This window comes from Caretta caretta, chromosome 1 (assembly GCF_965140235.1).
Source record: "Caretta caretta isolate rCarCar2 chromosome 1, rCarCar1.hap1, whole genome shotgun sequence".
Taxonomy (NCBI): Eukaryota; Metazoa; Chordata; order Testudines; family Cheloniidae; genus Caretta; species Caretta caretta.
Window position 1 is genome coordinate 308,141,452 of NC_134206.1, and position 23,803 is coordinate 308,165,254.

The 23,803-nt window shown below is 39.4% G+C and overlaps 1 protein-coding gene across 1 annotated transcript in view; it reads right to left on the reverse strand.

Annotated features, from left to right (window-relative positions):
• CTTNBP2 (cortactin binding protein 2) overlaps positions 1-23,803 on the reverse strand; it is a 193,250-nt gene that overhangs the window by 165,247 nt on the left and 4,200 nt on the right. Inside the window, 1 exon segment of the mRNA XM_048836159.2 lies at positions 10,857-10,964. Within this exon segment, the coding sequence (XP_048692116.2) occupies positions 10,857-10,964 (108 nt within the window).

The following is a 23,803-nucleotide window of genomic DNA, read 5'->3' on the forward strand; positions in this document are numbered from 1 at the left end:
ATGCCAGTAACAGAACTCAGTTGTCCTTTCTCCCAGTCTCACATCTCAAGTAAGAGACCACCTTCCCTCCCTTATTCTCCCCTTAAGATGTACACATAATTCTTAGTTGCATAGGCTGGATTTAAATGCATGCATTAAGGAGAGGAAAAAAAAGTCTCCTGTATACCACATAGTTCATGTTCAGTTGTTCAGGGAAATTGCTCTGATCATAATCAATAACCTGCTTTAAATGCAAATCTGAACACAACATTAACTATGGTCTGAATAAACACTTCCAAACAATGGACAAAGTTCTTATTACTTTAGAATCTGAAGTAATAAACAGCCCAGAGATCATTTGAGTGTATTCATAGATTCTGAAGGCCAAAGGCATAATTGTGATCTACTCTGATCTCCTGCATAATACAGGCCATGACTTCCCTGAATTAATTCACACTTGAACTAGGGCATAAAACTTTTAGAAAAGCACCCAATCTTGATTTTAAAATGTAGAGTGATAGAGAATCCAGCACAACTCTTGGTAAGTTGTTCCAATGGTTAATTACCCTTACTGTTGATTTTTGCACCTTATATCTATCCTGAATTCATCTAGCTTCAACCTCCAGCCACTGGAGCTTCTTGTATCTTTGCATGCTCAACAGAATCAAGTCACCCCTTAACCTTCTTTATGATAAAATAAATAGACTGAACTCCTCGAGTCTCTCGCTCTGATTATTTTCCAATCCTTTAATCACTCTAGGGGCTCTTCTCTGAACCCTCTCCAATTTTTCAGTATCCTTCTTGAAGCCTGGACATCAGAGTGGATACAATATTCCAGCAGTGATCACACCAATGCCAAATACAGGAAGTAATATAATCTCCCTACTCCTACTCAAGATTCCCATTTATATAACAAAGATTCTCATTAGCCGTTTTAGCCATAGCATCACATTGGCTACATCTGCACTGCAACATAAGCCTGGGGTTAGTGGAACTCAAATCTACAGGTCACTGGGTTTGAAAACCTGGGGCTGGAGCATCAACACTTGGGTCTGGGGTACTGCAGTGTCGATGCTGGAGCCCCTGTGTCAGGCCCAGGCTCAAGTCCAACCAATCATAACCCAGACTTCCTAGTGCTCTCCTGAGATGTGGCTGCTCTTAGCCTTTTGTTCATGGTGCAGCATGGGAAAACTTGATTGTCCACCCTGCACATTAAAAAAAACTGCCACAGCCCAAATTCCCAACGGATTATGAAGAGCTGACTTTTGGAACTGCACACTCCCAGCAAGCAGAGCCAGCAACATGGAGGAGTCACCATTTTGAAGAGCTTCTCTTGCTTGGGTTTTCACTCGTTTCAGGAAGCGGGAAGAGCTTTCGTAAAATGCTGGTGGACAATTTGGCAGCATTTTATGACCCACCAAAGGCATCTGAAAGAGCTAACAGAGCAGGAGAAAGAGGACGCTAAACAATACAAACATGGAAGACAAACTGGCTGATGCTGCTCAGGACTCTCAGTATAGCTGTTGATGACACTATGTAGACCAGTGCTTTTTATAGGCACGTGGATCTCTGATGACCAACAGTGGGTTCAGAGTTTTCACATGAAAAAGAGCTACATTTTTGAAGCTTTGTGAGCAGCTTGTCTCGAATCTCCAGCACCGTGACATAAATGAGGATGGCCATAGCAGTCCAGAAGCAGGTTGCTATAACTCTCTGAAAGCTTGCTACCCCAGACAGGTCTATTGCTAACCAGTTTGGTGTTGGAAAGTCAACTGTGGATAAAAGGGTGGCCAGGGCACAGTCTGATGTGATCAGGTATGTGATTATACCCAAAGGGGGTGAGCATAAACAAATCCTTTAAATAACTGCTGACTTTGAGAGAATGGACTTTCCAAACTACACCCACAATTTGCCCTTCTCAAGAAGCACATGAGTACCTGAAGCACAGAGTACTACTTTATTATGATGCAGGCCCTTGTGGACCACAGCAGCAGATTTATGGACACTAACATGGGCTCTACAGGAAAAGTTCATGATGCTGGGTTTTCTGCCTGATCGCATGTTTGGCGGATTGAAACCCCACTGATGCCCACCTGGACCCCAGTATCATCAATGCTGTTTGCATTATTGTGGCTTGTTGTGCTCTGCACAATCTTTGTACAAACAAAGATGAGCCATTTGCCCTGAATGGACCTATGACAGTAATGGATTGCTGAACCAGTACACTCAGTGTACCTGTCACAGCTGAAGCAGGATGCTGCAAGTCAACAGAAATGCTCTGTGCTCCTAGATTATGGACTTGCATAGGCCAAGAGAAGGGGGAGAACAGTACTGTAAACTTGCAAAACCATTCATAAACATAAAGGAGGTACTACCACACCACAAAATGAAGTGGGGGGGAAGGATACTGTCACTGTACACAATGACCAGATGGGTATTCATTATTATGAAATTTTTTATGGATGAGAGGTTTGTTAATGTAATGGGGAGAAACTGCATTTACAGTATTGATTTATGTACACACAGTTTTATTAAGTGTTGGATACAACCTACATGTTGTATTTACCTTATCTTGTATTATCTTTATCATTCAACAATCACATAAAATGTGATGTAGTGATAGCAATAAACTTTTTTTAAATTATAAAGAAACCACCATGTCGAAGCACTGCCAGACAGGCCAGCTGCCATTAGACCACCAAACAGCAGTAATAAGTCAACACCACAAAGTGCATAAATAAACTGAAGAGCGCAAACAAAATCCCCTAATTTTGCATGTCCCCTGCCATGTTCTCCTTTCCTTGTGCATTTAGCATGCACTTGACGCCACTGTACGGGTGTGTAGGCCTCAAGAAGGTGGTGGACTGCAAGGGGGAGGCTGGATAAAGGAGAGGGAGAGGGTCAGTACGGAGGTGGAAGTGTGCTAGGAGTAGATTCTCCCTGCCCTGCTGCTGCTAAGAGCCACTTGCACAGGCTACCCAACCATGGAATTGTCCAAAGTATTCTTACAGAGAGGGGGACTCAGGCCATGGTATGGGTGTAACAGAAGCCTGAACTCTTGAGGCCTTTAGCAAAAGCAGCTGCTCAGACAGGTCTTTTGTTGGGCTCAGTCTTTTCCCTCAATGGACATTCCTGTTCCAGAAACAGCAATGCAAGTATTTGCTCATGTACTGTAATTCTGTCCTCTGTGGCCTGTCTGTGCCTTTCCGTCTGCCTCTCCACTTCTTGTGAATCCTTCTCTCTTTGGTACCGCACCTGCTTGTTGGCCCTATCCAGAATGTCAACCATAAGTTCATCACAAAAATGCATCCTCTTGGACCAGTCCGTGATGGTATGGAGTCAGACAGAACTGTACACAGACAGAGGGAGGGGTTGGTCTCATGGTGGAGTTTGAGCCTGGGCTTATGCTACAGTATAAACATGCACACTGAGAGCTCATGTTCAGCTGATTTCTACACGATTCCCAATAAACAGAGTCACCACTTCCCAAGATCAAGTTCCCCCATTCTGTAAGTGTGGCCTGCACTCTTTGTTCCTAGATGTGTATGACCTTACATTTGGCATATTGAAACACAGTTTGCTTCTGCCCATGCTGTAGCAGGGAATTGTTATTTATCACTCCACCAATCTTTGTGGCATCTTCAAACTTTATCAATACTGATTTTATGTTTTCTTCCAGGTCATTAATTTTGACATTTCAATAGCACATGGCCAACAAAAAAGTAGGTTAAATGTCATTTTCATGCATTAAGGAGTGGGAGAGGCTGCTCCACAAAAGGTTAAACCTAGCTGTTCATAAAATGCCATTTTAGACTATAAGAGTCAAAAGATAGGTGTCAATGTTTTCTGATGAATATATTGGCACATATCTATATTTTAAGATCTGAAATGAAGATTAACTGGTTCACCTGCTGTCATTTAGAATTAAAATCATTTCCTTGTTTTATCTGAGCCAAATCATGCTACTTACATTATAGCTTCTTACAGTTAAATGCATAAGACATTTCCAGGTTCAACACATATAAACTGTTATATATAATAAGCTGAATATCAATATTAATCTATTAAATGATTACGCAGCTACTTGCCATAGTGTTAACGTGCTATAGAAAACATGCTAATAATTAGCAGCATGCAGAAATTAAGTAAATACTGAAATAGTTTGTGAATTTATCACTAAGTAGTTTAGGAGCAATTAACATTTTTCCCCACCCACATGTTTGTGTTTTGTTCAAAATGCAGGACAGTAAGTTTAGCAAGGAATCAATGTGTGTTAATGTAGTTTCAAGAAAAACAACCTACCACAGTAGGAATTTGAAAATACTCAGTTCTCTTAAGATGATACATCATGTAGAACTGTAGCCTTCTACAGTATCAACAACAAGCAGGACATGAATTATACACAGCTGGAAAAACTCACATCTACGGCTTTGTTTTGCTCATGAATATATTGTTAAATAGCCTAAAGAAATTTTTGGTCCAGTAAATTAACCTGTTATAGCTGTAGAAGGAAGAAGGGCACAACATGTACTAATTAGCAGAAAATGGTAGTTACAAGAATGATTTTAATAAAGTGAATGTCTTTTATGTTGACATAAAAGCCACTGTTTTGCCCACTACTAGGTCACCTGCTTGACTGTTAGCAAATTTTCATGTTCCCAAAGAAAACAGACTATTCATAAAAAGTTTTCCATATTCAAATAGAGCCTTCTAAATGCTGCAGCTGAAATTCTGATTTTCATAAGCTACCAGAAGACAGTTATTTGTTTAAGGGACATTGGTTTTCTACTTTTATGTAACAAGCCAGTATCCAAGACATTAAGCCTGCCTTCTATTCCTTTCCATTTGAAATCAAAAGTACCATCCAATCACAAAAAAACCCAAAACCTTTTCATAAACTCTATTTTACAATATGTTCAGTATTTCACCAATTTTACCTTAAGAGTAACATGAATTTAAGACAATCTAATGGAAAGAGCTTCATATTTTCAATATTGTATTTAAGGAAAGTTTCAGTGATAAATATCATTAAGATATTCCGTGAAGAAGCTATTTAACTAGCATGATATTTGAGAATGTTTTAACTATGGTAAATACATTTAGTTATCAAAATGGATACAACTAAATATAAAATTTATACAAAATAAGATTTGAATCAAATTATGCAAATAGTGTTCCACAAAAAAGTAATGACTAACATAAAAAGTTTAGCACCACTCAGATTAGCTAGTCAGTCTCTTTGAAAAGGTATGTCATTTTAGAAGCAATTACATTTCCATTTCAAATGTAGGTTAAGGACCTTTCATGTCATTAGCATAATGTATACTATGAGTAACTAGTTTTAATCAGAAATTTTAAAATAGATGGACACACATGAGAATTGAGTAGCTCAATGTATTTATCAGACAGTTACAGGGTACTCCACACTGCTGACCCTGGTCCCTATACCAGCAGGGACCTTGGGAAACTGTGCAGTGCGGAGCAAGCTGTAGAATGATCACTAGAACTGTCTGGAAAATTTTTTGAGACTTTTTTGTTTTGACCCAATTTGCCAATTTGTCAAAATCAAAACATTCTGCAGACCATGCCGAGTTTGGAAAAACTCAGATACAACCTTGCCTACCAGACAGGCTTCAAAACTTGCCTCATTTTCTACCAACTTGCCTGCCTGACTCCTCAGCAGCCCAATTGGCGGGCTGCTGGGAAGCCCAGGACTCCTGGCTCCTAGCACTCCACCCAGTGGCTAATATGGAGTCAATAGTCTGGAAGCCTTGACTCTCAGCTCCTCAGCAGGCCAGGCCATCAGGGCTTCCAGGCAACTGCCCGGTAGACTGCCTTAGAGCCAGAGCCTACAGTAGAGCTGGGAACAGAATTTCTAAACTTTTGGTTTTTATTCAAATCAGAATGAAACCAAATTTGAAGTCTTGAAATCCTCCATGAAATAGAATTACCACTCTCAGCCTCTCTCTCTCTCTCTCTCCAGAAAGCAGTTTTACTACAGCCTGTTATGCATAAACTACCAACCTCAACAGGTGGCTGGGTACTTGCACTTTGTCCCTCCTGGACTTGTACTATACTGAGCCATTTTAATACTCCCTAGTGTACAATGCATATGCTTACGTATTCCCATCTTCCATCCACACACATGCTGGAGATGAATGTGTGATTGAGTAGATGGTGTCGACAGGAGGGCTCCGACTTGCTTGAACATTGGACACTGTTCTAGGAAGGACTGCTGGGGAGAGATAGGGTCCATCTGACCAATATGAGGAAGAGCATCTTGGGACACCAATTTGCCAACATAGTGAGGAGGTCTTTAAACTAGATTCAAAAGGGGCAGGTGTCAAAAGCCCACAGGCAAGTATGAAGTAATGTGACCTTAACAGATGTCTAAATGGAAAATAATAGGGTCAAAGGAGCAACTAGAGAGGTATCAGTGGGAGAAATGTGCTGGGATATTGGTATAAAGGACTACAGCTTGTTCAGGAGATTGCAGGGGGGAGTGAAGAATATATACACTTGTTTTGAGGTCTAGAAGTGGGCAAGAGAGTCAGAGGATGAATATAAATGGGGGGGCAGCAGAAAAACAGGGGTGATACCATGGCAGGGGTCTATTATAGACACCAAATCAGGACAAGGTGGTGGAGAATGCATTTCTAGAGCCAACTGCAGAAGTATCCAACACACAAGACCTAGTAGTAATGGGGAATTTTAACTACCCAGACATCTGTTGGAAAAGTAAAATAGCAAGACACAAAACATCCTATAAGTTCTTGGAATGCAGTGGAGACAACCTTTTGTTACAGAAAGTGGAGAAAGTAATTGAGGGAAACCATTTTAAGCCTAATTCTGACTAACAAGGAGGCACTGGTTGTGATTCTGAAGGTTGAAAACAGTTTTGGTGAAAGTGATCATGAACTGCTAAATTATGATTCTAAGGAAAGGAAGGAGTAGAAGCAGCAGAAAGAGTCTTTTTGAAGTCAATTGTCCTTACACAAAAACAGAACTGGTACATAAGGTCCCATGAGAAGAAAATGAAAGGGTGATTGTGAAACTGCCAGCTCACCTGAACTCCAAGAGACAATATTAAAGGCAAAAGAACAAACTATCCCAATGCAAAAGATAGACCGGAAGAACCCAATATGGTGCCATCACTATCTCTATAATGACCTGAAAAATCAAAAAGGAATTGACAAACAATGGAAGCAGACAAATTGCCAAGGATGAGTACAAAAGAATAGTACAAGTATGTAGGGACAAAATCAAAAAGGCTAAGAGACAAAATGAGTTACACCTAGCAAGAGACATAAGAGGCAATAAGAATAGGTTCTTTAAATATATTAGAGAAAACAAAGCAAGTTGTAGGTCCTCTACTTAGGGAGGAAAGAGTTAATGGCATCAAGAAGGCTGAGGTGTTTAATGCCTATTTTGCTTCAGTCTTCACTGAAAAAGTTTATGGTAACCAGATACTCAGCACAATCATCATCATCAACAAGGCGAAAGAATGCAAGCCAAAATAGGGAAAGAATGGGTTAGAGTATTTAGATAAGTTAAATGTGTTCAAGTCAGCAAGGCCTGATAAAAAACATACACCCTATGGTGAATGGTAACTAGCTGATCTTGGAAACGTTAGCAATCTTTGAAAACTTATGGAGGATGGGTGAAGTCTCAAAACATAATACCTATATTTTCAAAGGGGAACAGAGAGGACCTGGGGAATCATAAAGCAGTCAGCCTAACTTCAATACGTGAACAGATACTGGCACAAAATTAACAATCAATTTGAAAGCACCTAGAGCATAATAGGGTTATAAAAAATAGCCAGCATGTATTTGTCAAGAACAAATAATGACAAACCAACCTATTTCCTCCTTTGACAGGGTTACTGGCCTAGAGGATGTGGGGGGGCTGGAGAGGGGAAAGCTGTGGATGAGCTATATCTAGATTTTAATAAGGCTTTTGACATAGTCCCACATGATCTTCTCATAAGCAAGCTAGAGAAATGTGGTCTAGAGAAAACTCCTATGAGGTGGGTGCAAAACTGACACGGTACTCAGAGTAATTATCAATGGTTTGCAGTTACACTGGAGGACATATCTAGTGGGGTCCCATAGGGTCTGTCCTAGGTCTGGTACTATTTGATATTTTCATTAATGACTTGGATAATGGAGTGGAGAGAAAGCTTATAAAATTTGAAATTACACCAACCTGATAAGGTTTCTATCACTTTGGAGAATAAGATTAGTATTCACCGTGACTTTGACGAATTGTAGATTAAAGACAAGCATCACACTTAGGGAGGGAAAAAAAAAAATCAAATGCACACCCAAAATGGAGAATAACTGGCTAGACAGTAGTACCGCTGAAAAGGATCTGGGGGTTATACTGAATCACGTACTGAATGAGTCAAAAATGTGATGCAGTTGCAAAAGACTAATTTTATTCTGGGCTGTGTTAGCAGGAGTGTCATGTGTTAGACACGGGGGGGGGGGGGGCAACTGTCCCACTCTGCTTGACACTGGGGAGGCCTCACCTGAGGTACCGTGCCCAGTTTTGGGTACCATACTTTTCAAAAGATGTGGACAAACTGGAAAGAGTCCAGAGGAGGGAGACAAAAATGATGAACAGTTTAGAAAACCTGACTTGTGCCCCGATTTTTTTTTTTTTTTTACTCCTTTCTCATGTTTAGTCTTGAGAAAAGACGACTGGTGGGGAGCAGGGAGTGGGGAGAGCTGATAGTCTTTAAATATGTTAAGGGCTGTTACAAAAAGGATGTTGATCAACTGTTCTTTATGTCCACTGAAGGCGGGACAAGAAATAATTGGCTTAATCTACAGCAGAGGAGATATTATGGGTTAGATATTATGAAACACATTATAAGGATAGTTAAGCACTGAAGTATATTTTGAAGGGAGGTTGTGGAATCCCCATTGTTGGAGATTTTTAAGAATAAGATTTAAAAAAAATATATACACAAACACCACACACCTGTCAGAGATGATCTAGGTTTACTTGATCCTCCCTCAGCACAGGGAGTTGGACTGGACAACCTCTCGAGGTCCCATCTAGCCTTATGTTTCTATGATTCTACATTGTACACTAGCATAATATAGCCAATGTGTGCTTTTGGCACATGTACCATTATTGTACTCTGAGCAGTAGAGTCAACTGCCCATGAATGCATATGAGAAAAGAGAAAGTGCTCAAATATCCTATTTGCACTCCTCTTTTATTTTTAGTTTAGTTTAACTTGGCAGTCAGGGCACAAGATCTGAAATTATAAGAGTGCAATTCTGGGAGTGCATGCACCTGAAAACCCCAGACTAAATTATTTCACAGTGCAGTAATCCTCTAGAAACCTATTGTCTCTAGTGTTTTATTTCCATTAAAAATTAAAACTATTTCATAAAAGAAGGTCCTATCCAGGCCCTTGATCATTATTAATATAGGTATATCAGTGACAGCTATTTAGACAGCTCCATTTGTATCAAGCGGTCTAAAGCCAAAAGCAATTCTTAAAAAATTAAGACAGGTATCTCTTATTGTGACATTACAGTTGAAAGTGTTAATGCAGTACCTGATAACCATAATATATTACACACTACTAACATCTAGTATGAAGCATACTCCACTACATTGGGTTTTCTCTTTAGAAGACCTTAAAAGATGTACATTTATTGATATCTAACTATAACTGTAATTTTGCTATAAATTGAAGCAATTTAGAAGGATCTTTATTTTGTTACTAAAGGCTTATTTGGATACTCTGCATTATATTTTCTTGCATTAATGAATATTTTTAAAGTTATATTTTCCATCAGATGAGGATCAAAGTTATGTCTACAAAGTTTCCAGACAGCTTTGTATGTCACTTGTCTTTAGACAGGGGTAGGAAACACACACCAATGTGTGTTTGCAGAGCACCTTGCAGAATGAGGCCCTAATCAAAACTGGGTCCCAGGGTTTAAAATAAATAAAATCACGCTTTTCTACATCTACATGACCTTCCCATTTCCACTTCAGAAGTCTGGCAATGCCCACTAAACATTTATTAAATCCAAGCATCAAGACTGCTGAAATAAATGAAGACTTGATTCAATTTAATATATTTTTTAAATTTGCGATTAGTTATGAGATTAAAATAAATGATTAATCACAGTTTTAATTGCACTGTTACACAAAAACAGAATACCATTAATTTAAATATTTGTGGCTGTTTTGTAATTGAAATCAATATATTTGAAAATGCAGAACACAGAATACAAAGTTTACAGTGCTCACTTTATTATTTTGATTATAAATATTTGCACTGTAAAAAAGCAAAATAGTATGAGATTAATTAAAAGTACTTTTTTACAGTGCAAATATTTATAATCAAAATAATAAAGTGAGCACTGTAAACTTTGTATTCTGTGTTGAAATTGAAATAAATATTTGAAAATGCAGAAATCCACCCAAAAATATTTATTTAAATTGGTATTATTGCTTAATAGTGCAATAAAAGCTGCGATTCAATTTTTAATTGAGTTAATCACTTGAGTTAACTGTGATAGACAGCCCTTCTTTAAAGTTATTCCCACCTATTGCAAATGGAGTATGATGCAACGTAACATTCTGTTATTTTACTATTTACCCCATGCTCTACCCTTTCAAATTCCAAATTCATTTACTGTATATTTTGTTATGATGGTTTGGGAACAAGGATTGACTGTACCTCTTAGCCAAGAAAGCACTTTATGAGTGGTAGGGTCTGATCCGCCAAAGAGCGCTACACATCACAATTTACACTTTTTCTTTTTTTTGAACACTAAGAAAGTGTTACAAACCATGCTTAAAACAGGGGTGGGAGGGAGGATATCTAAAACACAGTAACTTACCCTCAAGGCTTCAATTACAAGATCCCGTGCTTCCAGTTCCCCTTCCATTACACTAAGGAGCATCCGCAGTTCTTGCTTGCTCAGATTATCCACATCAAACTCTCTTTTCTGTAAGAGAGGTACAATTGATGAATACACTGTTTAAATGCGGGTATGATGGTTACAGTAAGTAGGGGGGAAACCAAGATAAAAACCACAAAGCAAAAACAAAAAAGAAAGGGCATGATAATAGTGCTAGTTTCTGCTGATGTAGTCAAAGTCTGTCAGCATTTCCATCACAGACCATATTTTTCTAAGGTTTATTATTGTGTTGTAAATATTTGACATGATCTGAATTGTAACAATCAGGGTCAAGGTGAGTATCAAGTAGTTTTACCCGTTTTATTTAAGTACGAGGAGTTTACCAGTATGGCATGCTGTTTTCAAATCATTTTTTTCAAAGGGCCAGCTCCTGAAAAGACTTACGCATGTGCTTAACTTTAAGCAAGGGTAGTCCCACTGAAGTCAAATTCAGTCAAAGTTAAGCATTTGTATTTTAGCTGTCTTGGGGCTTCACGTTGTCAACTAAAAGCCTGCAGAATAACTGAACTCTATTTTTCCGTCCTATCAAATGATTCCATATACAGTGTTTCAGATCAATTACACATAAGAAAGTTTAAATCAAATTCACAAAAAAAAAAACACACACAAAAAGACTAGTCCAGTAGGTAAATAAGAACACTCCCAATCACAGAAGAGCCTCTGTGAACAGATGAGCCCTGCCCTAAAGGGTGAAAAAAAATAAAAAGTACTTTCAGACCAACAAGAGAAATTTAATTCCACAGCTAAGATCCCTTCACTAAAAATTGCCCAACAGCCCATGGATAAGTCAATCAAGTACTGGTCACCCCATCTAATAAAAGACATGGCAGAAAAAGGTCCAAAAGACAGGCAACAAAAGTGATTAAAAATTCATGGAAAACTTCTGTGCAAGTAGATGCTGAAATAATTGTTTAGAGCGCTGATTAATAAAAGGAGACATGATACAGATGAATACTACTGCACAATATAGATAAGGTAAATCAGGAAATTCTATTCCCCTCCTCCCCCCCCCCCAAAAAAAAGGGCATTAAAATCCAATTGAAAGATACTAAATTTAAATTTTATTAAAGGAAGTATTTTTATGTTTAAAAACCCACAGTTAACTTTTGGAACTCATTGCCACAATATATCATTGAAGCAAAGCAGCCAGCTGAATACAAAAACAGTACCAGACTTTTATAAGGATTAAGATATCATCCACAGTTCTATACAGTAAAATAAATTTTTGCAAGGGGGATAAGCCCTCATGTTTCAGTGTGTAAACCAGCTACTGATTGCCTATGGTTGGGAAGAAACTTTCCCAAAGTAGAAGTTATTCCATAATTTGAGGATTTCACAAAAGGAGCTGATAATCAGGAGAAGGGATATTAGGACTTGGGCACTGGTTTGATCTGGTATGGCAATTCCTATTTTCCTGCTACTGTTAGCTTGAATATTTCATCTGAGCTCAAGTATCATGACAGGACACAGGGAGAGAGGCATGCTCCTGGATGGCTACAGCCCAAGCCACAGAGTATCATAGAACAATATTAACACCTTGACTTGCACCCAGAAGAAGATAGGTAGGTACAAACTCTGCAGCAGTGAGGCACTATGCTCTTTTCAACCAATCCCACTATATAAATTGGCCACCATATTCTATGCCAACTGCAGTTTCTGAGGTCTTCAGGAGTAATCCCATGTAGACAAACACGGAAGTGGGAGGTGACAAAGGCCTGAATGACTGTATCAAGGTCTACATCCAGAAGAAATTGTCACAATCATTGTTCCATGAACACACACATCCACCCCCTTGGGCAACTGCTCCTGGGAATCCAGGAGCAATCAGGATTCTAGAACTAAGCCTTTTTAGTTTTTATTTCCCTCCCTCCCTTTTTAATAGTTAAATCATTGACATTTGACCAGCACTGTGCAAGTCTGCTTTCAGTTAGCCTTTTAACAGAGCTGTTTTCAGTCAGTTTTTATGGATGTTGCTTGCAGACACTTGCTAGTCCACAATAAGTAGGAATTTGCAGCGGCCAATGGGCAAAGCAATTAGAACTGCTGGCTACTTCCACTGAAGGAGGGCAGCAAACCCAGAAAATGAACAAAAGTTGTACTCCTGTTTTTTTAAAAAGGAGAATTTGACAGCAAATTGGCCCAAGTGATGCTGCTGCTTTCTCAAAATGGGAGTAGAGCAGATAAGCTGTTCTTTCCTCAGATGGGCAAGGAAGCAAAGTTGCCCCAAACACTGCTACTGTTGTAGCTGAAGCATGCAGAGGAACCCTGTGTGAGGGGGTGAACATGTGGGTGTAAGTGTAGCTAGTAAGCATTGGGTCAATTCTGTAAGCCCTCATTACAGCTAGTCTTGAAAAGCAATTAAAAGGAGCATAGTTATTATGATCTGAAAGTTTGGGGACATGTCTTCCACAGGAGAAAACAGATGAGTGAGAAAAATATATAGTCCTTAGGAGGAAAGATATATACCACTGGATTAAATCTTAAGTGACAAGTGATTATGGATCAATTTATGGATGTCCAACTTCCCAAACCCTAGAAGGGCTTGATTTTCAGAAAGCAGAACCTCAAAACCCAATGAAAATTAAATTTAGGCCAGTGACAACAGTATCTTACGACATGGGGGTTTTCTTAGGGAATTAGTGCATGACCTACACCGATCTCTAATTCTTTGGTTTCAGCTATCATTACTTTGCTTGTTCTGATTTTGAATGAATTTGTAATTTTGAGATACTTGTTTTTCCCTCCCACATGTGAAGTGAGTTTAGGTGAAAAGGACTTGCAAGCCAGAACCTTATTTATCTGTACATGTAAAACATCAGGGCAAGCTTCCCTAGGCTACTTAGCCAACATGCATCAGCCTTTGAGAAACAATGAACAGGGCTATAATTAGTATTGATGGATTCAGAAACTGTTGCTGAAATCACTAACTCTTTTCAAATAGACCAATAGCCTTGATATGTAAATACCAGTTAAGAAAGTAGAGTAAACATTTGAAACCCTTCATTTTAAATGCCCTTTGTTTTGTTCTTGCTGTTCCACATTCAGGTCAAGCTACATGCAGAACTGTGCACTGGAGGTTAGAAAAAGTTCCCAACCTGCTTTCCCAGAACTACCCCTCCTTAGCTGATCTCATGTTAAGTGGACAAAAAAGCAGCAGGTCACTTTGAAAGCTTCTTTTCCTTGTTCTACATTCTCACACATGCAGAAGCAACCTCTTTCACTACTTCTTTTAAAACTCTCTACAGCAGTGGTTCTCAACCAGAGGTCCAGGGCCCCTGGCAGGGCCGCCAAACAGGACCAGCGTTAAACTAGCTGGGGCCCAGCACAGAAGTCCAAAGCCCCACTACAAGGGGGTGAAGTCCAGGGCCCAGAGCCCCACCACAAAGGGCTAAAGCAGAAGCCTGAGCCACTTAGCTTTGCAGTGCTCCTATGGCATGGGGCCCCGGGAAATTGCCCTGCTTGCTACCCCTCAACGCTGGCTTTTATATGCAGAAAGCCCGTTGTGGCACAGATGTGCCACAGAATTTCTAACAGCATGTCGCGGGGGGGAAGGGGGAGGCCTCAGAAAGAAAAAGATCGAGAACCCCTGCTCTACAGTACTCACTGTACTAACACAGCACATTACACAGATCATCAATACTAGTATAAAGCCTCTAGTTTCCTCCTTCCCAGCAGTAGAATTCCCCTCCTCTATCTAATTGATCTCTGAAGCCAGCAATACCTCCCCATGTTCCTTCTTCTATGACCTAGATTGCAGCAGTATCTGAGCGCTTCATAAACACTAAGTTAATCTTATAGCAGCCCTGTGAGGTAGGGAAATATTCTTGTCCCCATTTTACAGATAGGGAATTGAGGAAGAAATTAAGTGGCTTGTTCAGAGTCACCCAGGAAGTCTGTATGGCAGAGCCAGAAACTCAACCATGATATTTTAAGACCTCATCCAGTGCTTTAATTACAAGACCATCTTTCCTCTGTACACTGTAATTCCACTCCTAGCCCATAAGGATATTTCTGATGAGCATATCCAAAGGAGGCAGGGGATGCAGCCACTAGGGGACAGAGCAGGCAGTGTGGTCTTTCCCAGTCCAGAATTCACTGTCAATAGGTAAAGTACACAAAAGTTCCCTGTTAATTTCTTGGCAGCACACCATTGGTAAAGACTTTTAGTTACTATGAACCTTGACAAAGTAGACTGATTTAAATCAAAGCTGTTTAAAATCACCAATTTTAATCATGATTTAAACCAGCAAGTAGAAAACCTGGATTTAAATAATTGATTTGATTTCAACTATGTTTTGCATTTAGCTATTTTTCTAAGGAAAGTTTATTCGTATTGGTTGGTAACTATTAAAACATGTTGATTTGCAACTAAATACAGCTTTTACATTAAGCAAAAAGTAGCCCCAAACTATCCAAGAGGATATAATGTATCTATATATTTAAACTTTTATATAGCTCAATTAAAATTCAGTATCTGAATAAATGTATAGATGTTATTTAGAAAATTGTGAATGTTGCATTTATTTTTACTTGTGATATGTGCCAAGTCTATTTGGATGGAAATTCAAATTCAAATTAAAAAAAGTACATGTAAATTTTATAAAACAACCAGATACATAAATATATTTTCTTAGCAAAAGTTTTAACAGAACATTTTGCATTTAAAAAACAAACATTCATTAAACAAAAGGAATTATCTGTAGTTAGTGAATTGTGTTGATTCAGGTAGATCCCCTCCTCCCCCTAGTTTTATTATAAATTGCAAAAGAAAAAAGTTTTCCCTGCTTGTCCAATGTCCAACTGGTTTCTTATCTTACAGTGAATTAGTCACTGAACTGAACTAGGTGAATAAACTGAAAAGAAGAAAATATACTCTTTTGCAGAAGAGGCTACTGCTGTCAAAAGCCCGTTTAGCATTTCAGCAAACTCTGGTTCCAGATGCTTAGCCAGTGACTTCTAACAGTTCTGTGGTTTGGGTTATTTTAAAGCTTGGCAGAAAACATACTGCTTAATAATTTTTATACTTAAATTGATTAAGAGCTAATAAATTAGACCCTAATTTGTCAATTTGAAATTTAATTTTTTAATTCAATTTTTAAATGATTTTTATCCACCCTAGTCCTTGACCAGAGTTGAGCCAGAGACATAAATGAAGAGTTTCTTATCCCCCGAATAACAACCTGAGACATCTATTCAACACTTAGGATGCAATTATGAGCATTTTAAATGGGGACCTGATCAGGTGATGTACTTTAAAATAAATTAAAATAAAATTCTTTCTTGACATGAACCAGAGCATAAAAATGGTAGCAGCAATGGGTGGTTAAGAGGGTCAACTGGTCATCTTAAATTTAGTTTAGCTACAATAATACACAAGCAAAAAGAGCCAGAACCTATTTCTTAGGTAATTTTCTGTAATGTTTTATTCTGAAATCTTTTTTATTCCTCGAGGAAGGAGATGATTAAGGATTAAAATCCTTATCTTCTTAACTATATTTGACTACTGGCCTGTCAAGTTTTTCCTTGAGAATTGAAGTCTGAATTGCCAGTCGTACAACAGATACAAGTACAGTATGCTTTATATCAGGGATTCTCAAACTGGGGGTTAGGCCCCCTCAGGGGGTCATGAGGTTATTATATGGGGGGGGCCATGAGCTGTGAGCCTCCACCCCAAACCCCACTTTGCATCTAGCATTTATAATGGTGCTAAATATATAAAAAAGTGTTTTTAATTTATAAGGGGGGGGGAGGTTGCATTCAGAGACTTGCTATGTGGAAGGGGTCACAAGTTTGAGAACCACTGTTTTATATGGTTATATTTTACATTTGAAATATTTTTTAAAAATTCAGAATTGGCAAAAGCAGCTTATTGTACAATTTTGTAGGTTGAAGTTTAAAAACAAAATAAGATGCAAGTGGTGCAAGAGAAAAAGCAGCTCAGATATTTGGAGGGCGGGGAGAGGAAGTATTCCCTGGCTTTGATTTATAAAATAAGAATTGCATCTCTTTACAGAAAAGAAGATTTTAGTGTAATTATAGATACAGTATTGCACCAGATCTATAACGCTAATAATAAAAAAAAAAAGACAAAGTCAGGAGTAAAGTAGGCCATCCACTCAACTTATTCATTTACAATATTTTACACCCCTGAATGGCCAGCATGCAATCCAGTTGGCTACTTGACTAGACAAATAAATCTGTGTATTTTCCTGACTACCTCAAGTTAAGATCTTAAAATAAATATATATATATATATTTTTTTATATACGATTATGCTGTCAACTAACTCCCACATATTTCCCTGCCTGCCACTTCCTGGAAGCAGGAGGGCTTCACCATAACAGACTTGCTTAGGTTCTTGTTTTGCCTCAGAGTAGCGGTTGCAGTTACCTGAGCAATTATATACATATAAGCACCCAGTACCCACAATCTTGCTTCTGTTTATAGGCAGTAGGCAGGAGAAAGTGGAGAAATTGGCAGTATTAAGAAAATTTAAAAAAAAAAAAAGGGAAGCACAAGGGAAGGAGTTGGGCAGGCAGGGAGCAAGCAATAAAATTGTTTTTCTGATTTGTGAATGATTGCATTAACAAACAAAATTGCTTAGTGAAAACTATTGCCTTTCAGGCTGAAAAAGCAACCTCCCTAATTTACTGAGCCTCAAGCATTGGGCATTATAATCAACAGGACAATCATTCGTTTTCATGCCAGCCAATATATTCTACATTAGTGGCTCTCCACTCATGTGTCCTATGAGACTTAGTTACAATACTTCTAGCACTGAGCCTGTAACCACCATTCTGTTATATTGGTTTTACAACAGAGATGTATGCTAAATTTCACCTTGGAACAACATATTCACAAGACCCAAACACAGGAAAATTCTTATTCCCCCGCCTCAAACTAAATTTGTATGAAGTCTGTTCACATGGAGTCTGAGTGTTCTAGAATGCCATGTCGTTTTTTAAAATCCAATTCTGCAAGAAGTTAGTGTTGCCTAGCAGCTGATAGAGAGTCATTAAACCACACAACTAATTAGCTCAGCCCCAACCAATTTGCTGGGTGCCCATCCTGAACATTAGCACAGCCTAATTCAAGGATGGGCCAACTTTTTGGCCCTAGGGCCGCATCAGGTATAGAAACTGTATGGAGGGCCAGGTAGGGAAGGCTATGCCTCCTCAAACAGCGAGGCATGGCCTAGCCCCTGCCCCCTATCCAGCCCCCCAGAACCTCCACCCAACACCCCCCTGCTCCCCACCCCGACTGCCCCCGGGACTCCCACATGCTATCCAGACACCCCTGCTCTCTGCCCCTTGACTGTCCCTCTGGGGGCCCCCGCCCCGTATCCAACCCTCCCCACGTTACTTGTGAAGTGGGGGGAAATGGGAGGCTCAGTTCTTTCCCTGTGCATGTGCCCTGCTCGTTTGGCTGCTCTCCCTGGCAGTCGGGTAGGGCTCGCTCCCTGTCTGGGCTTGGCTGTTGGGGACAGGGGCAAAGCATGCTGGGAGTGGAGAGGGGGCCTCGGCTTGCTCTGCCCCTCTCCCTGGCAGCAGGGCCCAGGCCCCTTAACTGTCCCCCTCCAACCCTCCCTTCCCCCTGTCCCCTGACCATGCCACCCTAGAGCACCAGGTCCGGAGGCGCTATAGCTGTGCCACCTGGCAGGAGCTGCAGCCACACTGCCCAGGTGCTGGGGGAACTGTGACTGTGATGGAGCAGGGAGGGGTCAGGGGCTAGCCTCCACCCCGCTGCCAGGGAGTTGGGCTGGCTCCTCCGCAAGCCTGTCCTGACCCCACTCCGACAGGAGCTCGGGGTCCACAGGGAGGGGTCCTGCGGGCCGGATGTGGCCCGCGGGCCATAGTTTGCCCCCCTCTGGCCTAATTGCTAACCTGCATCTTCACAGATCAAGGCAGAAGTGCTACCAACAGAAGCTCTAATCAGAATCTTTGATTTTCTCTTATCCACAGAGGGAGTGTTTAGTTAGGACACGAAGGAGCTATTAGTCTTATTTCCTATTATAAGTAGGGCCCTACCAAATTCATGGCCATGAAAAATGCATCATGAACTCTGAAATCTGGCCTCCCCAGTGCAATCTGGTCTTGTGTGCTTTTACCCTATACTATACAGATTTTATGGTGAGACCAGCGTTTCTCAAATTGGGGGTCCTGACTCGAAAAGGAAGTGTGAGTGGGGATGGGTATTTTAAGGGTGGGTTGTGCTATTCCACCCTTACTTCACTGCCTTAAGACCTGGGTGGCTGGAGAGCAGCAGTTGTTGGCCAGGTACTCAGCTCTGAAGGCAGCGCCATGGCAGTAGCAGTGCAGAAGGGTGGTCATACCATACCATGCCACCATTACTTCTGCCCCAAATAACCTTGTGAACCCCCACCCCCTCAACCACACACACACTTACTTCCTTTTTGGGTCAGGACCCCTACAATTAAAACACCGTGAAATTTCAGATTTAAATAGCTGAAAGCATGACGTTTACTATTTTTAAAATTCTATGACTGTGAAATTGACCAAAATGGAGCATGATTTTGGTAGGGCCCTAGTTAGGACCCTGGTGCTTCTCCCCATCACCTGAAACTGATGGATGCTGATCAGAGAGGAGGACATTCCCAAATCCTGAATTAATTTGGGGGCGGGGAGGGAAGAGGGTAGGGATAGGACAGCACTGGTGGCACTTCACTCCAGAGATGTTTTAAGTGAGGAGCAGGTGACCAGAGTTCAAGTGCTCATTTCAGATCAGCTGGAAGGCTCTTGCTAACAGAAGCAAATCTGAGTTCTGTGAGACTGGAGAAAACCAGGGGGAGACTAACCGGAATTTGCTACCTTATTCATCAGTCTGCTAGATACTGAGACACTGATCCTGCAGATACATGCACTTAACCTTATACACAGTGAGGAATTCCACTGAAGTCAATCAACTAGGACAGCCAAGCAATTAAAAAAATTGCAATTAATTGCAGTGTTAAATACAATACCATTTAGATATTTTTTGGATGTTTCCTACATTTTCAATTATATTGATTTCATTTACAACACTGAATATAAAGTGAACACTGTAAACTTTGTATTTTTATCACAAATATTTGCACTGTAAAAAAGTAGTAGTATATACAGCTCACCTAAAGTACATACTGTAATGCAATCTCTATCATGAAAGTTGAACTTACAAATGTCAAATTATATACAAAAAAACTTGCATTCAAAAATAAAACAAAGTCAACTCAGTCCTACTTCAGCCAATCGCTAAGACAAATAAGTTTGTTTACATTCGGGCGGGGGGAGGGAGTGTACTGCTGCCTGCTTCTTATTTACGATGTCACCTGAAAGCGAGAACAGGCATTCAGATAGTACTTCCGTAGCCAACATTGCAAGGCATTTACATGCCAGATATGCTTAACATTTGTATGTCCCTTCATGTTTCAGCCACCATTCCGGAAGACATGCTTCCATGCTGATGATGTTCATTTTTATTATAATGAATTTAAATTAACACTTTTTGTTTAATTTATATAAAAAGTGTGTTAATTACATTTGTGATTGAACTCCTTGGGGGAGAATTGTATGTCCCCTGCTCTGTTTTACCCATATATTTTATGTTATGGCAGTCTCGGATGATGACTCATCACATTGTTTTATTTACGAACACCATCACTGCTGATTTGACAAAATGCAAAGAAGGTACCAATGTGAGATTTCTAAAAATAGCTACAGCACTGGACAAAGTTTTAAGACTCTTAAGTGCCATCCTGAGAGGGACGAGGTGAGGAGCATACTTTCAGAAGTCTTAAAAGAGTAACACTCAGATGTGGAAACTACAGAACCTGAACCACCAAAAAAGAAAGTCAATATTCTGCTGGTGGCATCTGACTCAGATGATGAAAGTTACATGAAAATGCGTCAGTTCACTCTGCTTTGGATGGTTATCTAGCAGAACCCCTCATCAGCATGGATGCATATCCTCTGGAATGGTGGTTGAAGCATGAAGGGACATGTGAATCTTTAGTGCATCTGGCACGTAAATATCTTGCGACGCAGGTTATAACAGTGCCCTGTGAATGCCTGTTCTCACTTTCAGGTGACATTGTAAATAAGAAGCAGGCAGCAGTACCCTGCCCCCAAATGTAAACAAACTTGTTTGTCTTAGCAATTGGCTAAAGTAGGAGGGAGTGGACTTGTAGGTGCTAAAGTTTTACATTGTCAAATTATAAAAAATAAATAACTGCATTCAAAAACACATTTGTAAGTTCAAGTTTCATGATAAAAAGAGATTGCACTACAGTACTTACACATTAGGTGAATTGTAAATACTATTTCTTGTTTTTTTACAGTGCAAATATTTCAAACCAAAAATATAAAGTGAGCACTGTACACTTTGTATTCAGTGTTGTAATTGAAATAAATATATTTGAAAATGTAGAAAACATCAAAAAATGAGTTGTGTGATTTAATCACAGTTAACTCAACAGCCCTACAGTCAACCACTCTTAGTGCATGAAATTAAGCACGTTTAAGTCTTTCAGGGTCCCATGGCCTGAGTTTAATTTTCAGGGTTTATTTACTCATTTGTACTTTTGCTTAAGTTGGTGGAGTTTTACTCAAATGCTGGGGAGTTGGGTTGTTTTTGTTTTGTTTTCTTAAACACACTGACTATTAAATTGATTAGAGGGACAAGGTGGGTAAACAAGTTTGTTTTATGATGTACACAGAGGTTGAAGTAAGTATATTCAATCAAGGCCAAAAAAATAAATCTTTCTGCTGTTTTGCATTTATCTTCAAAACTACCTATGCAGCTAAAGAGGTTCTCATAACTTTGAATCATTTTTATGAAACTATTATTTAATGATGTTTATACCAATTAGTTTACATGCAATGCTAATCCAGTTTGTCACCAAAAATTACATTAAAAATAAGTGTCATTTCTAAGGCAAACACCACTATATGATTAGATCTAGAAACAGTTAAAAGTTGTTAAAGTTACTGTGTTCTGTTTCTGTAGTTATTGGAGGTTTCAGTTACCTAATTTGCCTGGCAGATGGTAGTCTCAACCTTACTTTTAGAACTGTTTTAAATCTTTCAAAATTTCAGTTTTTTTTTTAATTTGTTTTGACTGAATTTAGTGATGGAAATATCAAAAATTTCATGTTTCAGTGAAAAGAATTGTGGAAAATTTCTCAAGAAATTATATTTTTCAACCAACTCTAAATTTTTAATTCCTACTACCAACATGATATAAAATTTGAAGTGCATGTAAGGCTCAATTCTGCAAACACCTACACATATACTTAATTTTATTCACAGATTTTAAGGACAAGAGGGACCATCACGATGATCATCTAGTTGATCTCTTGTGTAAAGAGACCAAAGAACCTTGCTCCAATTTTATCTTCTGTTTCAGCCATAACTTTTATTTAAAGAGATATCCAGTCTTTAAATAAGGACTTCAAGTGACTGAGACTCCAACACATTCCCAGGTTTTTCCATTAGTAAATTACCCTCATTGTTAAGAATGTGCCTTATTTCTTATATGAACTTTTCTAGCTTCAGCCTTAAACCACTGGATCTCATTATGCCTTCTAATGCTAGATTAAAAGATCCATCTACCATCAATAATGTCTTCCTCATGTAGATACTTGTAAACTGATCTATTATCTCTTTGCATTCTCTTGGATAAGGTAAGTAGATTGAGCTGCTTTAGTCTCTCTCTACAAGGCATGTTTGTAGCTCTTTTCTGATTGCTTTCCAATTTGTCAACATCTTCTTTGAAGTGTTATCAACACAACTGGACACATTATGCCAGTAATGGTCTTAATAATGCCATGTACAAAGATATTACCACCTCCCTACTCCTACTTCGGGTGACCAGATGTCCTGATTTTATAGGGACAGTCCCAATATTTGGGGCTTTGTCTTATATCAGCACCTATTAGCCCCCACCCCCGTCCCAATTTTTCCACATTTGCTGTCTGGTCACCCTACTTCTACTTGACATTCGCCTGCTTATATATCCATGAATCGTATCTTCCCCCTAAGCAACAGCATTGTACTGGGAGCTCATGTTCAATGGGTTGTCTACCAAGACCTATGTGTCATTTTCAGAGTCACTATTTTCCAGGATACAGTCCCTCATCTTAGAGCATTGGCCTGCTAAACCCAGGGTTGCGAGTTCAATCCTTGAGGGGGCCATTTAGGGATCCAGGGCAAAAATTGGGGATTGGTCCTACTTTGAGCAGGGGCTTGGACTAGATGACCTCCTGAGGTCCCTTCCAACCCTGATATTCTATGAATTATGATCTGCATTCTGTGTTCCTATGTTACGCCATTGCATTTGGTGGTGGTAAGACATGCTTCAAATGAGGTAAGCTTTCAAAGTGAGCCAGGTCAGTCTACATTACTGATCTGTCCTAGTCATTTAGTATTCAACCACTTCTGGAAATTTCCCCACTAGTTATTACATATTTTCTTCCAAATTATAGATAAAGATATTAGCTAGCATGGAGCCAAGAACAGATCCCTGTCAAACCCCACTAACGTGATAATTCCCCATTTACAATCACTTTATCAGTTTTTAATCCATTTCACCGAGGCTGTATTTTGTATACTGCTTTTTTAAAAATCTAAGAATGTCATGTGGGACTAAGACAAATGCCGTTCAGAAGGCTAAGTATATTATGTCAGAGTTACCTACAGCAGCCATTCTTGTGATCCGACTGAAGTTTTGCAAGACCAATTTTCCATAAAACCATGTTGATTAGCATGAATTATGCTATAGTCTTAATTCTTTATCGATGGCATCCCATATCAGTCTTCCCTTGATTTTGCTGGGGCTTTATAGGTCGACTAACCTGACATTGTTTCCTGGGT